General features: G+C 39.2%; 1 protein-coding gene across 1 annotated transcript in view; it reads left to right on the top strand.

Annotated features, from left to right (window-relative positions):
• Positions 1 to 1,101: 1,101 nt before the first annotated feature.
• Positions 1,102 to 22,577, top strand: part of REC114 (REC114 meiotic recombination protein) — a gene marked incomplete at its 5' end in the record, with an annotated part of 107,135 nt that continues 85,659 nt past the window's right edge. The window contains one exon of the mRNA XM_081227636.1: positions 1,102 to 1,260. Within this exon, the coding sequence (XP_081083762.1) occupies positions 1,102 to 1,260 (159 nt within the window). The remainder of the gene's footprint in view (positions 1,261 to 22,577) is intronic.

Below are 22,577 nucleotides of genomic sequence, written 5' to 3' on the forward strand. Positions count from 1 at the left end.
TGTTGAGTGAAAAATTACCACTTCTCCAACCATTGTCTATACATTTAGTACCCTTTGAAATGCATGGTTTTAAAAATTGTTTACATTTTAACTCTATTAGTTTGGTTAACATAGCTTCCATACACAATGCTTCTGATCTGACACAAACTGGACAGATACCCAAATTCTTTGCAAGTGGGGTGGACACATGGAGAGATTGCAGAGTCCACAGTTCTACTCTGGCTGTGTAACCTTATACAAATTGCTTCTACTCTCAGGACATTATTTTGCCTCCATCTATTCAACGGGGGTAATAATCTCTGTTTTGCTTCTTTAATTTACCACAAGGTTATTGAGAGGACAAATGAAATAACAGATGTAGAAGTGCTTTGTTGATTATAAATCACTCAGGCCTGTCACTGAGTTGCACCTGCTTTTGATTGAGGCACACCTTTCACTGTCGGCAGCATCCCACCCATTCTCTACCTTCTTTAAGAGAACTTGCCCATCTGGAGGGAATATGTCTAGTGGGCTGCAGGATGATGAGGAAATAACCCTAATTCCTGAATGGTGGGTGGAACTGGGGTTGTGCTGCGGTGGGGTTCAGGTGAGCAGCGCCACTGTCACCTGAAAGTCTTCTGTGAGGAAGGAAAACACACTTGTGCTTTCGACAGCCTCGAAGAGCCAGCCTAGTCCCAGCACGTAGAAGTCACAGGGAGTCGGCCAGTTTTCTCAAAGGTCTCAGAGCGGCCGGACAATGACCCGGGCTGCCTGAGGGAAGGGGAGGGCCCGAACGAAGCAAAGGCAAGACCAACTACCATTTATAAGCGTCACAGCCCCACTTCAAGATGGAAGTTACCATCCTCACTTTGTCCACCACGACGAGAAAACGCCCTAGGTCCACAGCTACGCCTTTAACGCGAAGAGCACCGCCCCCAACCCCTACTCCCCTCCAACTCTCCCACCCCGCTCCTCCTCACCCCGCTTCCCGTTCGAGTCTCTGGGGCTTGTCCATTGGCTTCTACTCTTGGGGAGGGTGGGCCTTGGGTCACCTCGCTTCCTGATTGGTTAGTTGAGCCGATTGGCAGGCACCAGCGAGCTGCGCTAGCCAGGAAGTCGAACATGGCGGAGGCGGGAAAAGAGCACGCGGGCTTCGGGCTCCCGGGAGAAGGTGCGGCACAGTGGCCTCTGCAGCGGTATGGCCGCTTCATGCCCTTGGGCACTGGAGAGCTGCCTGGGCTTGTCCAGGAAGCTGGCACAGCCTCTTCCACAACATGGAAGGTGAGGCCTGAGGGCGGGAAGGGCTGGGAGGCTCTCACCCCCCGCGGGGAGGGAGGGGAGGCTGTGGCCTGGTACCGGAGTGCCGTGCCGAGAGCCACGCCGACAGAAGGAGAGGACTGATAGGGGCGGTTAGCCGACAGCTAACGTAGGAAATACGTATAATGATTGGAACCCAGTGCATTCTCAAAATAGTTATGCAAGGGAGTGGTAAACATTCATACATTCGACAGATATTTACTGAGCGTCAGTTATGTGTTAGATTTTATTCAGGGTGCTCGGGGATGTATATCAGTGAACAAGGTATAAATGATCCCTACCCTCGTTTGTTTTTAGTCTAGTGGAGGACATAGTATTTATGCAGATGCTGTATAATTATGTAAACTAGTTTCACATCCCTTATGTGGAAGGGAGGGTTGAATAGTCTTTAATCAAGTTGTCTTTCTTCAGGCAGCCAAGAGTCACACAGAAGAAGGACTAAATTTGAATCCTAGCTTTGCCACTGAATTTCTGTGACCTTGGTTAAGTTACTTATTCTCTCTGTACCTTATTTACCTTCTCTTAAAATAGGGATAATAATAGTATCTACTTGGTAAGATTGTTGTGAGCACTGATTAATAAGTTAATATATATAAATCACCTGAAACAGTGCCTCATATAAAGTTATGTAAGGGTTTACTGATATTATCCTCTTTTTTTGTCCTGGTGATATTTTTTATTGCCATGAGTCACTGATCATTCAGTTCCTTTTGGTCTGGCTTGACTATTGGATGTGGACCCTGGGGTTTTGGATTGTGCATGTGTGTATATGTTGGTGTGGTTTGGGCAGCAGCGGGTAGGAGAAAAGTAAGAGAAAGAGAACAATTATTCCAGGTAGAGGATGCAACGTGTGCAGAGGCCCTGCACCTGGAAAACCTCAGCATGTGTAATGTGCAGACAGAAAGAGTAAGGCTGGTGCTTAGAGAACAAGGAGACTGATAACATGGAATGAGGTTGTCTAGAGAGGTAGGCAGATGCCTTGTGAACAGTGTCCTAAAACCAATAGGAAGCCACTGAAGGATTTTAAGTTGGAGCATTTTCATCTTTGAAAGTTCACTCTGGTTGAAGTGTGGAGATAGAATTGGAGAGGAATATGAGTAGAGTCAGGAAGATCACATAGAACGCTTTTTTAGTGTGGCAGGCAAGAGATGGTAATACTTAGACGGGAGGGCAGCGGTGGGAGGATGGGGAGGGAGGATGGCAGTAGAGATGGGGAGACCGGGCATGTTAAAGCTATATTTTGGAGGCCAAAATGACAGGACTTGGAGATTGATTAGGTATAAGTGGTGAGAGTAAAGAACTTTTGTGTTTCTGGCAGGATCAACTGGGTTGGGAAACATTGGAGGAGGAACAGTGAAGGAAAGATCCAAGACTTCAGTTTCAGATGTATTGGGTTTCAGTGTGTTTATGCAGCATCCAAGTGGGGATATTGAATGGGTAGTTGGGTATGCTGGTCTAGACTCAGAAGAAACATCTGGGCTGGAGATGTAAATGTGTCATCAACACGAAGGTGACATTTATAGTTATGAGATGATACGAGATTCCAGGACCAAGCCCCAAGGTAGGTCAGGAGGGGACCGACTTCCTAAAGAAGATTGGCAAGGGACAGAGAATTGGGAGGTACCCAGGAGAAAGCAGGTCCATCAAAGCTACAAAAAGTTACTTCAAGAGGGAGAGAACAATTAACTTTGTTGAATAATGCCTCAGAGTGAAGGATAATGACGACTAAGGGGTGTCCATTGGATTTAGCAACATGAAGGTCCTTAATGGTCTTTACCAAGAGAAGTTTCAGTGGAGTGAAGGGGGTGGAAGTCAGATAGGGGTGGGCTGAAGAGTGACTAGTAGGTGAGGAAGTGTGGCCAATGTGCGTGGACACCTCTTCTGAGAGACTTGGCTGTGAATGTGAGTAGAGATGGGGCATAATGAATTGTTCACCAAATCTAGACTATTAGAGCTAAGACCATTAAAAAAGGCATTAAATACTTAGTTGTACTCTTGTGGAACACGGTATCCTGAGAAATTATATAGGCTGCAGATGCAAAATGGGGTGAATAAAGAGTTAAATCGAATGACTAATCTATAATAGGATCTTGTAAAAAAAAAAAACTGGGAACGTTTGAGGACATAATTAATTTTTGAAACTGCCCAACAGGTTCCTTGATACCTTCTCTTAACACCCTTTAAACCCTTTCACCTCAGGCATCTTTGTTGGATGCGTGGCCTCAGATGCAACTGGGTAACTATTAGATTCCTGTATTGCAACCCAGAGGCCAGGGACATTGACCATCCTAAGGAACTGTTATTACTTTTTTTCCCTTTTCTTTGCAAAGCTCTTCATAATTGCTTATAAGGAGCGGCACTTTTCAACAGTTTTCTGATGTTTGGCATAAAGCCACAGCTACAGTGACAAGGGATGAGGTTTGGCTTTTGCAGTGCTTTTGAAAACTGAACATTTGTACCTTCCTTTGAATCTGTGCCGAACCATCCTACCTGCTGTGATCAGTTTCAGCCCAGGTCTGTCATTTTGGGAGGGAAAAACGAAAGAGAAAACAAGATTTGTTCTATTTTATGAGTTCTGTGACTATTGTGCAATAGTAATGATAAAAGATGAGCCATCTAAAGAGCTTCACTAAGTCCCATGTGAATTTCTTATTTTAAAAATATGTGGTACCTGCAGTAAAAAAAATATGTGTTAGGTAAAGCATAAAAATATATTATTGTGGAGAATAGAGTCATTCTGGGCTTTTTTTTCCTCTAGGGGCCTTTTAAGTTCAACCTTGAAATCTATTTTGAGTTTTTTCATTTTTTCCTGAAATTGTGGGGAGAATCTGATTTCCTGGTACTGTTCTATACAGTTGTTTAATTACAGAGAAGACTTTCATCACAGTGGCTACATGCTAAGGCAAAAATGTTGACTTAAGAGAAAAAATGAATGGTACAACAAGTCTAGTACTTCTAAGACTTGAAGTCCTAGTTGAGAGGTAAGGTCAAGTCTAAGACATCTTGTATATAGACTATGGAATGTATATATTGATTTATTTGTCTGAATTGAATTATTATGAAAAGTTACTATCTGTAGATAAGTTAACCACAATTTGGAAGCAAATACACTTTTTGTAATACTGTAAGAAAAAAAAAGTGTGAAAAAAAATCAACAGTTTAGAACTGTGCTACTCAGATGTCAATGTGCATGGAAATCACTTGGGGATATTTTTGAAAAATGCAAATTCTGACTTAGTAGATCTGGTACGGGCAGTGAAATTCTGTAGTTCTAACCAGCTTCCAGGTGATGCTGATGCTGTTGGTCCAAGGACCAGACTTTGCGAGGCATAAGTGTAGAAGACCTTGAATGAAATGGGCAGCCCTATAGTAAAATTAATAAAATGAATTTGTGGAGTCATGAGGTAAGGCAATCAGATTCATAATGGATATGCAAACATTTTATTAATAGGGTTAATATTTAAACCATCTGTCATTTAAGTGGAATGAGCAAATGAAATACATCTTGAACTTGATTTTAATTCCTTACATCTGTTAGCCCAGCCTTTCTGAAAGGATTATCGTAATAAGAGATTGGTCCATTTTATGTACTTTATGGCTGCATGTAATTTAGTTTACTAATTTGAGAATAATTTTGAAAGGTGATGTTAATTGCAGGTTGTTTTTATTTTATTTATTTATTTTTTAAACATGTTTATGAGAGTATAATAGCTTTACAATAGTGTGTTAGTTTCTGCTGTATAACAAAGTGAATCAGCTATATATACATACATCCCCATATCTCCTCCCTCTTGCGTCTCCCTCCCACCCTCCCTATCCCACCCCTCTAGGTGGACACAGAACACCGAGCTGATCTCCCTGTGCCATATGGCTGCTTCCCACTAGCTATCTACTTTACATTTGTTAGTGTATATATGTCCATGCCACTCTCTCACTTCATCCCAGCTTAACCTTCCCCCTCCCCGTGTCATCAAGTCCATTCTCAACGTCTGCGTTTTTATTCTGGTCCTGCCCCTACGTTCTTCAGAACTTTTTTTTTTTTTAGATTCCATATATATGTGTTAGCATACGGTATTTGTTTTTCTCTTTCTGACTTACTTCACTCTATATGACAGACTCTAGGTCCGTCCACCTCACTACAAATAACTCAGTTTTGTTTCTTTTTATGCCTGAGTAATATTCCATTGTATATATGTGCCACATCTTCTTTATCCATTCATCTGTCAGTGGACACTTAGGTTGCTCCCATGTCCTGGCTATTGTAAATAGAGCTGCAGGGGCTTCCCTGGTGGCGCGGTGGTTGAGAGTCTGCCTGCCCGATGCAGGGGACACGGGTTCATGCCCCGGTCCGGGAAGATCCCACATGCTGCGGAGCAGCTAGGCCTGTGAGCCATGGCCGCTGAGCCTGCGCGTCCGGAGCCTGTGCTCAGCAACGGGAGAGGCCACAACAGTGAGAGGCCCGCACAGCAGGAGAGGCCACAACAGTGAGAGGCCCGCGTACTGAAAAAAAAAAAATATATATATATAGAGAGAGCTGCAATGAACATTGTGGTACGTGCCTCTTTCTGAATTATGGTTTTCTCAGGGTATATGCCCAGTAGTGGGATTGTTGGGTTGTATGGTAGTTCTATTTGTAGTTTTTTAAGGAACCTCCATACTGTTCTCCATAGTGGCTGTATCAGTTTACATTCCCACCAACAGTGCAAGAGGGTTCCCTTTTCTTCACACCCTCTTCAGCATTTATTGTTTGTAGATTTTTTGATGATGGCCATTCTGACTGGTGTGAGGTGATACCTCATTGTAGTTTTGATTTGCATTTCTCTATTGATTAGTGATGTTGAGCATCCTTTCATGTGTTTGTTGGCAGTCTGTATATTTTCTTTGGAGAAATATTTATTTAGGTCTTCGGCCCATTTTTGGATTGGGCTCTTTGTTTTTTTGATATTGAGCTGCATGAGCTGCTTGTATATTTTGGAGATTAATCCTTTGTCAGTTGCTTAATTTGCAAATATTTTCCCCCATTCTGAGGGTTGTCTTTTCGTCTTGTTTATGGTTTCCTTTGCTGTGCAAAAGCTTTTAAGTTTCATTAGGTCCCACTTGTTTATTTTTGTTTTTATTTCCATTTCTCTAGGAGGTGGGTCCAAAAGGATCTTGCTGTGATTTATGCCATAGAGTGTTCTGCCTATGTTTTCCTCTAAGAGTTTGATAGTGTCTGGCCTTACATTTAGGTCTTTAATCCATTTTGAGTTTATTTTTGTGTATGGTGTTAGCAGGTGTTCTAATTTCATTCTTTTACATGTAGCTGTCCAGTTTTCCCAGCATGACTTACTGAAGAGGCTGTCTTTTCTCCATTGTGTATTCTTGCCTGCTTTATCAAAGATAAGGTGAACCTTTTTTTGTGCATGGGTTTATCTCTGGGCCTTCTATCCTGTTCCACTGATCTATATTTCTGTTTTTGTGCCAGTACCATATTGTCTTGATTACTGTAGCTTTGTAGTATAGTCTGAAGTCCGGGAGCCTGATTCCTCCAGCTCTGTTTTTCTTCCTCAGAATTGCTTTGGCTATTCGGGGTCTTTTGTGTGTCTATACAAATTGTGAAATTTTTTGTACTAGTTCTGTGAAAAATGCCATTGGTGGTTTGATAGGGATTGCATTGAATCTGTAGATTGCTTTGGGTAGTAGAGTCATTTTCACAATGTTGATTCTTCCAATCCAAGAACATGGTATATCTCTCCATCTGTTTGTATCATCTTTAATTTATTTCATCAGTGTCTTATAGTTTTCTGCACACAGGTCTTCTGTCTCCTTAGGTAGGTTTATTCCTAGGTATTTTATTCTTTTTGTTGCAGTGGTAAATGGGAGTGTTTCCTTAATTTCTCTTTCAGATTTTTCATCATTAGGAAAAATAATGTATAAGAATGCAAGAGATTTCTGTGCATTAATTTTGTATCCTGCTACTTTACCAAATTCATTGATTAGCTCTAGTAGCTTTCTGGTAGCATCTTTAGGATTCACTATGTATAGTATCATGTCGTCTGCAAACAGTGACAACTTTACTTCTTCTTTTCTGATTTGGATTCCTTCTATTTCTTTTTATTCTCTGATTGCTGTGGCTAAAAGTTCCAAAACTATGTTGAATAAGAGTGGTGAGAGTGGACAACCTTGTCTTCTTCCTGACCTTAGAGGTAATGGTTTCAGTTTTTCACCATTGAAAACGATGTTGGCTGTGGGTTTATCATATATGGCCTTTATTATATTGAGGTAAGTTCCCTCTATGCCTACTTTCTGGAGGGTTTTTATCATAAAAGGTTTTTATCATTGTTGAATTTTGTCGAAAGCTTTTTCTGCATCTATTGAGATGATCATGGATTTTCTCCTTCAATTTGTTAATATGGTTTAGCACATTGATTGATTTGCATGTATTGAAAAATCCTTGCATTCCTGGGATAAACCCCACTGGGGTAATTGATAATTGATCATGGAGTATGATCCTTGATCATGGTGTATGATCCTTTTAATGTGCTGTTGGATTCTGTTTGCTAGTATTTTGTTGAGGATTTTTGCATCTATGTTCATCAGTGATATTGGCCTGTAGTTTTCTTTCTTTTTGACATCTTTGTCTGGTTTTGGTATCAGGGTGATGGTGGCCTCATAGAATGAGTTTGGGAGTATTCCTCCCTCCGCTATATTTTGGAAGAGTTTGAGAAAGATAGGTGTTAGCCCCTCTCTAAATGTTTGATAGAATTTGCCTGTGAAGCCATCTGGTCCTGGGCTTTTGTTTGTTGGAAGATTTTTATTCACAGTCTTAATTTCAGTGCTTGTGATTGGTCTGTTTATATTTTCTGTTTCTTCCTGGATCAGTCTCAGAAAGTTGTGCTTTTCTAAGAATTTGTCCATTTCTTCCAGGTTGTCCATTTTATTGGCATATAGTTGCTTGTAGTAATCTCTCATGATCCTTTGTGTTTCTGCAGTGTCAGTTGCTACTTCTTCTTTTTCACTTCTAATTCTACTGATTTGAGTCTTCTCTCTTTTTTTCTTGATGAATCTGGCTAATGGTTTATCAGTTTTGTTTCTCTTCTGAAAGAACCAGCTTTTAGTTTTATTGATCTTTGCTGTTGTTTCCCTTCATTTCTTTTTCATTTATTTCTGATCTGATCTTTATGATTTGTTTCCTTCTGCTAACTTTGGGGTCTTTTTGTTCTTCTTTCTCTAATTGCTTTAGGTGTAAGGTTAGGTTGTTTATTTGAGATGTTTGTTTCTTGAGGTAGGATTGTATTGCTATAAACTTCCCTCTTAGAACTGCTTTTGCTGCATCCCATAGGTTTTGTGTCATTGTGTTTTCATTGTCATTTATTTCTAAGTATTTTTTGATTTCCTCTTTGAGTTCTTCAGTGATCTCTTGGTTATTTAGTTGTGTATTGTTTAGCCTCTGTGTGTTTGTATTTTTTACAGATTTTTTCGTGTAATTGATATCTAGTCTCATAGCATTGTGGTCAGAAAAGATACTTGATACGGTTTCAGTTTTCTTAAATTTACCAAGACTTGATTTGTGACCCAAGACATGATCTGTCCTGGAGAATGTTCCATGAGCACTTGAAAAGAAAGTATAATCTGCTGTTTTTGGATGGAATGTCCTATAAATATCAATTAAGTCCATTTTGTTTAATGTATCATGTAAAGCTTGTGTTTCCTTATTTATTTTCATTTTGGATGATCTGTCCATTGGTGAAAGTGGGGTGTTAACGTCCCCTACTATGATTGTGTTACTGTCAGTTCCCCCTTTTATGGCATTTGCCTTATGTATTGAGGTGCTCCTTTGTTGGGTACATAAATATTTACAATTGTTATATCTTTTTCTTGGATTGATCCCTTGATCATTATATAGTGTCCTTCTTTGTCTCCTGTAGTAGTGTTTAATTTAAAGTCTATTTTGTCTGATATGAGAATTGCTACTCCAGCTTTCTTTTGATTTCCATTTGCCTGGAATATCTTTTTCCATCCCCTCACTTTCAGTCTGTATGTATCCCTAAGTCTGAAGTGGGTCTCTTGTAGACAACGTATGTACATGTCTTGTTTTTGTATCCATTCAGCCAGTCTATGTCTTTTGGTTGGAGCATTTAATCCATTTACATTTAAGGTAGTTATCGATACGTATGTTCCTATTACCATTTTCTTAATTGTTTTGGGTTTGTTATTGTAAGTCTTTTCCTTCTCTTGTGTTTCCTGCCTAGAGAAGTTCCTTTAGCATTTGTTGTAGAGCTGGTTTGGTGGTGCTGAATTCTCTTAGCTTTTGCTTGTCTGTAAAGGTTTTAATTTCTCTGTTGAATCTGAATGAGATCCTTGCTTGGTAGAGTAATATTGGTTGTAGCTTTTTCCCTTTCATCACTTTAAATATGTCATGCCACTCCCTTCTGGCTTGCAGAGTTTCTGTTGAAAGATCAGCTGTTAACCTTATGGGAATTCCGTTGTATGTTAATTGTTGCTTTTCCCTTATTGCTTTTAATATTTTTCCTTTGTATTTAATTTTTGATAGTTTGATTAATATGTTTCTTGACGTGTTTCTCCTTGGATTTATCCTGTATGGGACTCTGTGTGCTTCCTGGACGTGACTGACTATTTCCTTACCCATTTTAGGGAAGTTTTCAACTATAATCTCTTAATATTTTCTCAGTCCCTTTTTTTCTTTTCTTCTTCTGGGACCCCTATAATGCGAATGTTGGTGTGTTTAATGTTGTCCCAGAGGTCTCTGAGATTGTCCTCAATTCTTTTCATTCTTTTTTCTTTATTCTGCTCTATGGTAGTTATTTCCACTATTTTATCTTCCAGGTCACTTATCCGTTCTTCTGCCTGTTATTCTGCTACTGATTCCTTCTAGAGTATTTTTAATTTCATTTATTGTGTTGTTCACCATAGTTTGTTTGCTCTTTGGTTCTTCTAGTTCCTTGTTAAATGTTTCTTGTATTTTCTCCATTCTATTTCAAGATTTTGGATCATCTTTACTATCATTACTCTGAATTCTTTTTCAGGTAGACTGCCTATTTACTCTTCATTTGTTTGGTCTTGTGGGTTTTTACCTTGCTCCTTCATCTGCTGTGTGTTTCTGTGTCTTCTCATTTTGCTTAACTTACTGTGTTTGGGGTCTCCTTTTTGCAGGCTCCAGGTTCGTAGTTCCTGTTGTTTTTGGTATCTGCTCCCCAGTGGCTAAGGTTGGTTCAGTGGGTTGTGTAGGCTTCCTGGTGGAGGGGACTGGTGCCTGTGTTCTGGTGGATGAGGCTGGATCTTGTCTTTCTGGTGGACAGGACCACGTCTGGTGGTGTGTTTTGGGGTGTCTGTGAACTTATTATGATTTTAGGCAGCTTCTCTGCTAATGGGTGGGTTTGTGTTCCTGTCTTGCTAGTTGTTTGGCATAGGGTGTCCAGCACTGTAGCTTGCTGGTCATCGAGTGGAGCTGGGTCTTAGCATTGAGATGGAGATCTCTGGGAGAGCTTTCGCCGTTTGATGTTGTGTGGGGCCGGGAGGTCTGTGGTGGACCAATGTCCTGAACTCGGTTCTTCCACCTCAGAGGCTGAGGCCTGATACCCAGGCAGAGCACCAAGACCCTGACAGCCACGTGGCTCAGAAGAAAATGGAGAAAAAGAGAGAAACAGAGAGAGAGAGAGAGAGGGAGAGAGAGAAGGAGAGAGAGAGGGAGGGAGGGAGGGAATAAAATAAAGTTATTAAAATAGAAAAACTTATTAAAAATAGAAAAGTAATAAATAAAAAGAAAGAGAAAGAAGAGAGCAACGAAACCAAAAAACAAATCCACGAATGATAAAAGCGCTAAAAACTATACTAAACAAAAAACAAAAACAAAAGCAAAAAACGGACAGTAAGAACCCTAGGTTAAATGGCAAAAGCAAAGCTATACAGACAAAATCACACAAAGAAGCATACACATACACACTCACAAAAAGAGAAAAAAGAAAAAATATATATATGTAAAAACAATTAAAAAAGGAAGAGAGCAACCAAATCAATAAACAAATCTACCAATGATAATAAGCTCTAGATACTAAACTAAGATAAACATAAAGCCAGAAACAAGTTAGATACTGAAAGCAAACCCCAAGTCTACAGTTGCTCCCAAAGTCCACCGCCTCAATTTTGGGATGATTAGTTGTCTGTTGAGGTATTTCAGAGATGCAGGGTACATCAAGTTGATTGTGGAGAATTAATGCGCTGCTCCTGAGGCTGCTGGGAGAAATTTCCCTTTCTCTTCTTGTTCACACAGTTCCTGGGGTTTAGCTTTGGATTTAGCCCCACCTCTGCGTGTAGATCGCCTGAGGGCATCTTTTGGGAAGTCTGAGGTCTTCTGCAAGTGTTCAGTAGTTGTTCTGTAGGAGTTGTTCCACATGTAGATGTAGTGTTTTTTTTGTTTTGTTTTTTTTTTTGCAGTAGGCGGGCCTCTCACTGTTGTGGCCTCTCCCATTGCGGAGCACAGGCTCCGGACGCGCAGGCCCAGCGGCCATGGCTCACGCGCCCAGCCGCTCCGCGGCATGTGGGATTTTCCCGGACCGGGGCACGAACCCGTATCCCCTGCATCGGCAGGCGGACTCTCAACCACTGCGCCACCAGGGAAGCCCTGTAGATGTAGTTTTGATGTATCTGTGGGGAGGAAGGTGATCTCCACGTCTTACTCCTCCGCCATCTTGAAGGTACCCCTGCAGATTGCTTTTCAATTCAAGTTTTACCACGTTTTTCAGATTCCAAGGATTTCTCAGACATGCCCTAATTGGTTGAACCTGACAACTTCTTACTTTTTTCCTTTCAAAGGGAAAAACGTCCTTTAATTTTTATAGAAGGAACTTAAAATAATTGCCCTACTTAGAAATTAAGAAATACAAAATGAAGTTTGTACTTGAACTGTTAAATGCAGATTCAACATAAGATATACTTTGGGTCCCCTTAACAGTGTCTTTTTTTTCCTTTATATTCCTTGTGCCTACATATCACCTAGCATATGATAGGTGCTCAGTAAATGTCTGAGTGTGTGGTAACTTTTCTGAACTTCTCTTATGATAGTGTGCTAATTCTGATGTGAGAGCTACTATTTATTGTTTACTTCAGGATATTTCTTATAGCAGCCCTGTGAAGTAAATATTCTTATCCCCTTTTATAGATAAGGGAACTACAACTCAGAGAGGTTCAGTGGCTTGCCCAGGAACACAGACAAGCTAAGAGAGAATTCAGACCCTGTTTTTCATGCCTCTAAAGCTTGTTCCTTTAACCACTATGCTGTTTGTCTTAGAAGTGTTAATATTTCATTTGGGGAATAGCAGTTCAGTTATGTAGATGAGGACTTTTGCGATTAACACACAGGGTGAAAATGATAAAAATGATTGTAGGGTTTTTTTTAAGGAAAATTTGAGATTCAGTAAAAGCCCAAGAAAATTATTTTTGAAAATAGTGAAGTAGTAGTTCTTTTTTGCATACCTGGTAATTTTTGATCGGATGCCTGATGTGAATTTTACCCTGTTGGGTGCAGGATATTTTTGGATTCCTATAAATATTCTTGAGCTTTTTGCTGGGATAAGTTATTTGGAAACAGTTTAATCCTTTCAAGTCTTGCTTGAGCTTTGTCAGGTGGGACCAGAGCAGCATTTGATCTAGGGATCATTTTTTCCCACTCCTGAGGCAAAATTCTTCAACATACTTAACTCTATCCAGTGTCCTTAAATTATGAGGTTTCTCACTCTGGCTGATAAGAACAGACCCTATTCCCTGCCCTGTGTAAGCGCTCAGGATTGTTCCTTTAAGTCCTTTCAGGTGGTTTTTTGCCCAGCCTCTGGTCATTTGCTCGCACATGTGTGTATGCTGAAGATTTGAGGAGGGGTCTCCCTTGGTACAGCTCTCTCTTCTCCGGTATTCTGGCTTGCAAACTCTAGCCACTCTGACGTACCTGGACTTGGCAGCTCTCTCCCCTCTACTCAGGGACAGCTCACCAGGTTCTATGCTCCTTCTCCTTGTACTTTGGCCTGGAAACTTTCCCCAAGAAGTAACTAGGGCAACGGTAAAGCTCACCTCCATTGTTTCTTGTTATTTCTCAGGAATCATGTCCTTTATTACTTGATATCCAGTGTCTTGAAAACTGTTGTTTCCTCTAATTTGTCAAGTTTTTAGCTGTTTCAGGCAGGAAGGCAAGTTTGGTCCCTGTTACATTATGTTGGCCAGAAGTGGAAATCTATAGTGGGTCATTTAATTCAGTCCCATTTTGTCATTTTCCACTTCAGTTCATCAGTTCAACAAAAATTATTAAATTATCTATTCGGTACTTGGCATTTAGTTAGGCACTGGAGAAGCTATGGAACTGTCCTTGTGTTTCCTCACAGTCTTAAAATATTGGGGCACTTGAGCACAGGATTGCAAAAATATGTAGGGTCTGATCACTAGAGTGGTGTTTCTCAAAGTGTAGTAGGCAGGCTACTTTCAACAGTCCCTTGGGGGTGCTTGTTGGAGATGCAGATTCATGGTTCTTGTGCTAGACCTAATGAATCAGGATCTCTGAGGGTGACTGTCTAGGTGATTCTTATGTACTGCAATCTGTCTTCATGCCCCAATTCTGAAGGAAAGGTGGGGAGAGGGAACAATTGACAAAGTAATACTGATACTATTTAATGATTTATAATTTATGAAGTATTTTCATAAACCTCTTCACACTAATTCTCACATTTAATAGCTCTATTTAGATCTAATTACCATTTTATATACAAGAAGCTTATGCCTGGCTAGGTTAAATAGCTTGCCAAAGGTTTACATAGGAGTGGAAGAACTGATTCTAAAAGTGTTGTCTTTCTCAAGCCATTCTGCTGTACACTGCTGCTACCAACAGTGGTATCGTCTCTTATGAAGATGTACAGGTATCAAGAGTTACTATTCTTTCATGCAGCTTGCTTTTTTAAAGAGTTAACAGGTTATGTTGCTCTATTTATTAGGATTAAGATTGACTCTGAATAATAGAAAATGCAAAATAACAGTGGATTAAATAAGACGCAAGTTTATTATTCACATAACAGTACAGGGCTGGTATGACACTCCACAGTGTCAGGAAATGAGGATCCTTCTATTTTGTTCCTCTGCCATGCGCGGCCATGGTCTCATAGTCCAAGATAGAACTGATATTCTAGACAGCCTGGTGGAGGAAAGGATGAAGAAGTAGACAAAAGATTCACACCTGCTGTCCCCTAAGGAAGTTTCTGGTAAGTTGCCCCATGATACCTCCTCCTGTAGTCAGAACTTAGAGCTGTGGTCATCTTAACTGTATGGACAGCTGGCATATGTAGTCTGAATTCCACGAGATCATGTGTCCAGCTAAAAGTCAGGGGTTCTATTACCATATAAGAAAGAAAATGGTTATTGGAGAACAAGAGAACAAGTCTCTTCTGAATCTGGAGACTGCTAAGAAATGAAGGCTTATTCCTGGGGGCCCTGGTTGGAACTCAAAAGGCATTTCTAATAACAATAGCAACAAACAAAAAAACTTATTTAGTACATAATTACTGTATGTCAGTACCTAGAATGGAGATTGACAGATATCCCCCAAATATTTATTGAATGAATGAATCAAGGTCAGGTATTCTGGTAAGTATCTGATTTTGCATTATGTCATTTAATCTTTCTGATGACCCTATAAGGTAGTTATTACTATTTTTTATTTTTAAGTATACTTCCAAGTTGCAAAACAAGGATTTGATCCTAAATCCATCTGATTCCAGATAATGTCTTTTTTAAAGTAGTAGTCATTGGTGTTGTTCACCAGATATACTAAGATTGCATATCCCTGACCTCTTTGAAGTTGTGTGTCATGTGACTGGTTTTGGCCAGTGAAATGTGAGCAGAAATGACCTATTTGATGGACAGGAGCTTTAGGAGCCAGTGTATGATTCATTGTCATCTTTCTCTTTGCTACAGTGTTGCAGGTATCTGCTGCTCTGTCAGCTTAGGTCCTATTGTGAGAAAGATGGGCAGTGTGAGGTAGAGTGGGAAGACAGGTAGAAGGAGGATGCATAGGTAGTGTGAGTGAGAAATAAAACCTTTGCTTTGGGGGGTTGTTAATTTCTACAGCATACTCTAGCCTACACCTGACTGATATAGAAATAATTTTTATAATTGTGGTTATGTTTAATTGAATTATATGTCACATACAGTGACATATTGTAGATTGCTTACGCTTTTGAGGAAGAACCTTCTAACAGATGTTCTAACATTTTTTTTCCTATGACAAAATTTTTTTTCCAAAGCACAAGATTATAAATACACATTTCCAACTCTTTTCTCCTTCAGTAAACAAAAGGTTCATTTTATTGTGTAACAGACATAGTTTTCATAGAGGCTATGCGTTGTTTGCATAACATGATTTAAGGTAGAATTTCTCTAGACAAATATAGTGAAGTCTTTGTTTTCAGTTTAGTTGTTGAAGGAGTCTAAGAAGTTATATTTTAAAATGAGGCCTTAGAAAATTAAAATTCATTCATGTTTAAGATTTGTTCGCTGCCTACTGTGTGCTGGACACTATTCAGGGCTCTGTTTAGAGATGATTAAGGCATCACCATTGGAAGATCTAGCCAATTAAGCTCAAGTACCTGCTCATTTGGAATCTAGGGTGCTTTTCACCTAAAAAATGACTACATGGCATCCGAGAAATAAATTAGAGTGTTTCTTGAACTCAGATTTAGAAATACAGTTTGGATATTGGAATTGTTATGGGCGTAAGTGAACCTTGTTTGTGAATAAATAGAAGAGAGTGACTATGAAGATATCAAGGCAGGTGGCAGGTATGAGAGTTGCAGTGACCTAGAGTAGGTGTGCCAGTGGGAGGTACCACTTTCTGGTATACTTGGTGATTTTCATAGGATTTATTCGTTTGGGAGATTTTTAAACGTATTGGAGAAATGTCCTAGGACTGTGTTTTATAGAAAGAACAATAACCAGAGGGGCCTTGATTGGTAATCAGGGCATAAAGAACTTATTCCTCTGTTGCATGGGAGGTATTTTGAGTAAATATATTTTGCTTATGGCTACTAATCAAGGTGATCAAGTTAACTCCAATAGCTAGGTTTAAAAGGATTAGATAATTTCACGATTATTAATCTTATTTGGGTATATGTGGTAAAAGAAGGAGAATCACGTCTCATGCTCTGATGCATGAGATGATATTTTTAGATTCTAAAGAAAGAACAGATTCCCCAGGTATATATAATTACTTTCTTTTTACTGCTTTGGGTGTTATGCTCTTAAAATTGTGTTTATTATTATTGTTACTGTTAACACTTTGCATTTCTGTGAAACATCAAAAGCAAAATACTGAATTTTACAGTTTGGTAGTGGGTATGTAGCAGGGCCACTTTCATTAGCATAATATGTCCTACAAGTTTGTTGAAATAATTTATGAGGCTCTTTAGCTACCAGGAGTAAGTGAGGAGGCAGCTAATAGCCTACTTAACAATTTTGCACATTTTTCATATTTTATGATGCATAAATCAGCAATTTGGGCCAATATATAGAGTGCTGACACTTTCTGAGGTGTCTTAAAAGCAGGAAAAAACTCAAGTTTTGACATAATTTGTCATATCTGACAAGTAACACTATTTTAGCCTTTCATGTAGGTATAAGTTACTTTAAGGTAAGTACATTTGAAATACTTTTCTATATTTTCATATATTTCTTTTAACCTTTTTCCTAATTAATTTTAGATTAGTCCTATAGTACATACAGTCTTGCACAAATACATGAATATAAAATAAAAGGCTCTCTGATCATTTAACCAGTGTATAAGCTGTGCCTGAAAAGCTGTGCTTGTATAAGCTTGTGATAGGCAGGCTCTGTATCTCAGTGTGTGCTACTGTGTTGATGGCAAAATACTACAATAGCCAGAGCTCAGGTTGATGTAAATCTTTCCCCAGTTTTATTGAGGTATAAATGATGTTTGACATTATATAAGTTTAAAACGTACAACATAATGATTTGATAAATGTATATATTGCAAAATGATTGCCACAATTAGTTAACCATCCATCACCTCACATAGTTACAATTTTTTTTTCCCTTGTGATAACTTTTAAAATCTACTGTCAGCAACTTTCAAATATACAATACAATATTGTTAGCTATAGTCATGATGTTGTACGTTACATCTCCAGAACTTATTTATCATATAACTGGAAGTTTGTACCTTTTGACCACCTCCACCCATTTTGCCCACCCCTGCCTCTGTTTTCCACCAATCTGTCCTGTTGCTATGAATTTGTTTTTTCTTAATTCCACATATGAGTGAGATCATCCAGTATTTGTTTTTCTCTGACTTATTTCGCTTAGCATAATGCTCTCAGGGTTCATTCATGTTGTCACAAATGGCAAGATTTCCTTGTTTTTTTTTAATGGCCCAATAATATTCCATTGTGTGTTTGTGTGTGTGTGTGTGTGTGTGTGTGTGTATACATACCATATTTTCTTTATTCATTCATCTGTTGATGGACACTTAGATTATTTCCCTGTCTTGGCTATTGTAAATAATGCTGCGGTGAACATGGGGGTACAGGTATCTCTTTGAAATAGTGATTTTATTTCCTTCTGATGTATACCCAGAAGTGGAATTGCTGGGCCATATGGTAGTTCTACTTTTAACTCTTTTTTAGGAAACTCAATACTGTTTTCCATAGTGGCTGTACCAGTTTACATTCCACCAGCAGTGCACAAGGGTTCCCTTTTCTCTACATCCTTACTGGCACTTGTTACCTCTTGTCTTTTTGTTAATAGCCATTCTGACAAACGTGAGATGATATCTCATTGTGGTTTAGATTTGTATTTCTCTGATGATTAGTGACGTTGAGCACCATTTCATGTACCTGTTGGCCATTTGAACATGTTCTTTAGAAATATGTCTTTTTAGGTCCTTTGCCCATTTTTAAATTGGATTATTTGATTTTTGCTGTTGATTTGTATGAGTTCCTTATATTTTTTGAATATTCACCCCATATAAGATAGGTGGTTTGCAGATATTTTTATCCATTCCATAGCTTGGCTTTTCATTTTGTTGATCATTTCCTTTGATGTGCAGAAGCTTGTTGGTTTGATGTAGTCTGCTTGTTTATTTTTGCTTTTGTTGCTTGTGCTTTAGGTGTTATATCCAAAAAAAAAAAAATCATTGCTGAGACCATTGTCAGGGAGCTTTTTCCCTTTGTTTTCTTCTAGAAGTTTTATGGTATCAAGTCTTACATTTAAGTCTTTCATTCATTTTGAGTTAAATTTGTGAGTGATGTAAGATAGGGATCTAGTTTCATTCTTTTGCATGTGAATATCCAATTTTCCCAGTACCATTTATTGAAGAGACTGTCTCTTCTCCATTGAATATTCTTGGCTCCCTTGTCAAATACTAGTTGATTTGTATATACATGGGTTTATTTCTGGGTTCTCTATTCCGTTCCATTGGTTTATGTGTCTATTCTTTTGCCAGTACCATAGTACTGTTTTGATGACTTAAATCTTAAGCAACATTTAGGTTAGCAACTAGAAAGAAGATATGAACGTGGTATATGTTATGACACCTTAAAATAATCTTTTTCTTTGAAGACTTTGTCATTAAAAATAACTTTTTTTTGAGTTTTTTATATTGTGCTAATGTGAACATTCCAGTAAAATGCTAAATTATCACCCATTACATATATTTCCCGGGCTTCCCTGGTGGCACAGTGGTTGAGAGTCCGCCTGCCAATGCAGGGGACACGGGTTCGTGCCCCGGTCCGGGAAGATCCCACATGCCGCGGAGCGGCTAGGCCCATGAGCCATGGCCACTGAGCCTGCGCATCCGGAACCTGTGCTCCACGGCGGGAGAGGCCACATTGGTGAGAGGCCCGCGTATGGTAAAAAAAAAAAAAAAAATTAAAAAAAATATATATATATATTTCCCAAGAGCCAGAAATAAGTAATTTTTTTCTCAGCCTCTTGGATTATATTAGGCATTATGATGTTTGGAATTTCTCAGAAGAGTTAGGATATTTCATGTAGCATCCTTTGTAGTAAGCTGAATGCTTTTTTTACCCTTGCTTCTACTTAGTCAACAAAAAAGCCTCATGTAAAACTTTTTGATTATGCTTGAATTTCTATATAAGAAAGGTAGACGGAACATACGGTAAACCCACATGTACATATCAGCAGCTTCAACAATTACCAACTCATGGCCAATCTGGCTTCGTTGCTACCCTATCCATGTCCATCATGTTATTTTGAAGCAAATCACAGCCATCATACCATTTCATCAGCTGTTTCAGTTGGTATCTCTAAAAGATAAGAACTTAAAAAAACAATCGTAATATCATTTTCACCCTAAAATATTCCTTAATATCATCAAATAGTCAGTGCTCAAATTTCTAATAGTCTCATAAGTTTCATAATTCTTCGAAACAGGACCACACGTGGATGATTGATTAGTATTTCTTTTATTCTTTAAGGTTTCTTCTATGTGATCCACCTCTCTTCCTTCCTTGCAGTTTATTCGCTGAAGAAACCGAGTTCTGAAGAATTTCTGACAGTATGATTTTGCTGACTGCATCTCTGTGGTGCAGTTAATGTGATCCTTTATCCTCTGTATTTCTTGTGAATTGATAACTGAATCTAGAGACTTGATCAAGTTCAGGCTGAGTTTTTTGTTTTTGTTTTTGGGGTTTTTTGGCCAGACTACTTAGTAGGTGGTTTAGTCTTCTTCCCATTGGAAGTGTGTAATGCCTATTTATCTTTCCAGGGAGTTGCTGCTATTGAAGCACAATGCCTAGAGCCATTAATTAATTAGGAGTTGCAAAAATGTTGATATTCTAATTTTATCATTTTTCTTAATTTATTATCTGGAATATAAAATATTTTATATTCTTCACAAAAGTAAAGAAAGATTTCCTCATATCCACTAGAGTTTACCTGGAGGTCAGTTTGTATAGGAGAGGTAAGATGAATGCTTGATTCTTTGCCTTCATTTACTAAAAAAAAAAAAATGAGTTTGTTCTCCAGAATCTTCTGGTGTTGGAGAGTGACTTTTTTTTAAGACTGGAAGCTTTTAATATCTTTATTCTTTAAATTTAGAAATTTTATTAGGGTGTGTCCATCAAAGCCTGGAACTCGAATCTTTCCATCTTCTGTCTCATCTCTGCAGTTGTGGAATAGTTGTTCTGCTATCTGTTTAATCATTGCCTTTGCTCTGTTTCTCCCCTTCCACTTTAGCTCCTGTTAACATTTGTTCTCCTGGGGCTGAGTCTTTGCTTCACATTATCTTGTACACATGATTTCTTCTTTGTAGTTATGCTCTGTGTTTCTGAATATTTCTCCTACGTGATCTTTCAGACCATTAATATGGTCTCCAGTTCTTCAGTTAAGCTATTGAATTTTTATATGTTTTTAGCTCCAAGTCTCCTTAAATGTTCTAATAATAATTATTATTGGGACTTCCTTGGTGGTCCAGTGGTAAAGAATCTGCCTTCCAACGCAGGGGACGCGGGTTCCATCCCTGGTTGGGGAACTAAGATCCCACATGCCGCGAGGCAACTAAGCCCACGTGCCACAACTACTTAGCTCGCGTGCCTCAACGAGAGAGCCCGCGTGCCACAAACTACAGAGCCCACGTGTCCTGGAGCCTGTGCTCTCTCTCTAGAGAGAGAAAACTCGCATGCCACAACTGGGAGAAGCCGGTGCCCCGCAACTAGAGAGAAACCCCAACAGACCACACCGTAACGAGAAAGATCCCGCGTGCCTCAACAAAGATCCCGTATGCCGCAACTAAGACCCGACGCAGCCAAAAAAAATAAGGAACATAAATAAATAAATATTAAAAAAAGAACTAAAATAATAACAATTATTATTATTGTTATTATTTTTTGGCTCAAGCTGATGTTGATCTCCTCTGGCAGTTTTGTTCTGCTAGGAGCCACCTGTTCTGGGTTTTCTGTTTGTTCTTTATCACTTTAGCCTATTTGGTATGTTGTCGTTTTCCTTTATCTAACTTAGGCCTCTTCTTACTTTTGGGGTTCAAGTCCAACATACCTTAAGTGTTAAGTGTTGGGAGGTACATGAGTCTCAGGCTTCTAGGTCTTCTGTAGAGGAGTAGAAAGGACTCAGCTAAGTAAGTTTCCCAGCTCCACTATGACTCCTTAGAGGCTGGGAGTCCAGTAGGAATTTCAGAATACACAGGCTGGTCTTCTTGGGGGTTGGGGGGGATGACCAGTTTCTACAGGTTAGCCTCTCTCCCAAGAACTGGGGCATTCCTGCCTTTGCCCTAGGGCTACTTGCTTAGGCCAGGGCCTTCATTCTCATCCAGGGGGAAAACTCAGCTCTTTTCATCTGGATCCTGAGACTTCAACCCACCCTTCTGGCCCACTTGGATGCTGATTTTAATAACTGCTCAAGGAAAGGTAATTGGTATTTGGATTGGATTTAGGAAGGGAAGACTGCAGGGATGCAATCAAATTACATTTTTTCTTGAACCTCTTGGAAGTCTTAAATTAGACATTTTCAAACTGAGCATACCATAAAGATCTTTTAGATGAAATATTGCAACAAATATATGAAAAATAGTAACTGTGGAATTCCCAGGTACCTGGTATCCTTCCCATGAGATACCTAGTAACCTTCCCATGCCATCAAGTCTTTGCTCAAGCCTCACCTCAGTGATGCCCATGCTGACCACCCTATTTATATTTTAACATTCATGTCCTGTCTTTACACTCCCATTCCCCTTACCCTGCTTTGTCTTTTCCCTAGCTCCTAGCACTTTCTTATATACTAGATAATTTACTTATTTATTATGTTCAGTGATGTGCCTAGAACATATGAAACCCAAAATGGATAATTTTTAACACTTTACTCCCCTAAATGATGGAATATTTTCATAAAAATTTCATAAATGAAATTAGTTATCATGCAGACAGTGAAATTTATTGAGATTCATTATTATAAGCATGACAGTAAGATAAATAAGAAAAAGGAAATGCACACTGTAGTATAAGGCAGGAAAAAAAGCACAAATGTTTAGCCAGTTTTTTATATCTAGGTAAATGTCTGAACTTCGCTTCTTTGGTTAGAGGCTGATATTTTATGGAATTGATTTCTCTTTAACTAATAAGTGATTTTAAAAAATAATACTGGGGCTTCCCTGGTGGCGCGGTGGTTGAGAATCTGCCTGCCGGTGCAGGGGACAGGGGTTCGAGCCCTGGTCTGGGAGGATCCCACATGCCGCGGAGCGGCTGGCCCCGTGAGCCACAAGTACT

The sequence above is a fragment of the Mesoplodon bidens genome, assembly GCF_964165515.1.
Source record: "Mesoplodon bidens genome assembly, chromosome: 3".
Taxonomy (NCBI): Eukaryota; Metazoa; Chordata; class Mammalia; order Artiodactyla; family Ziphiidae; genus Mesoplodon; species Mesoplodon bidens.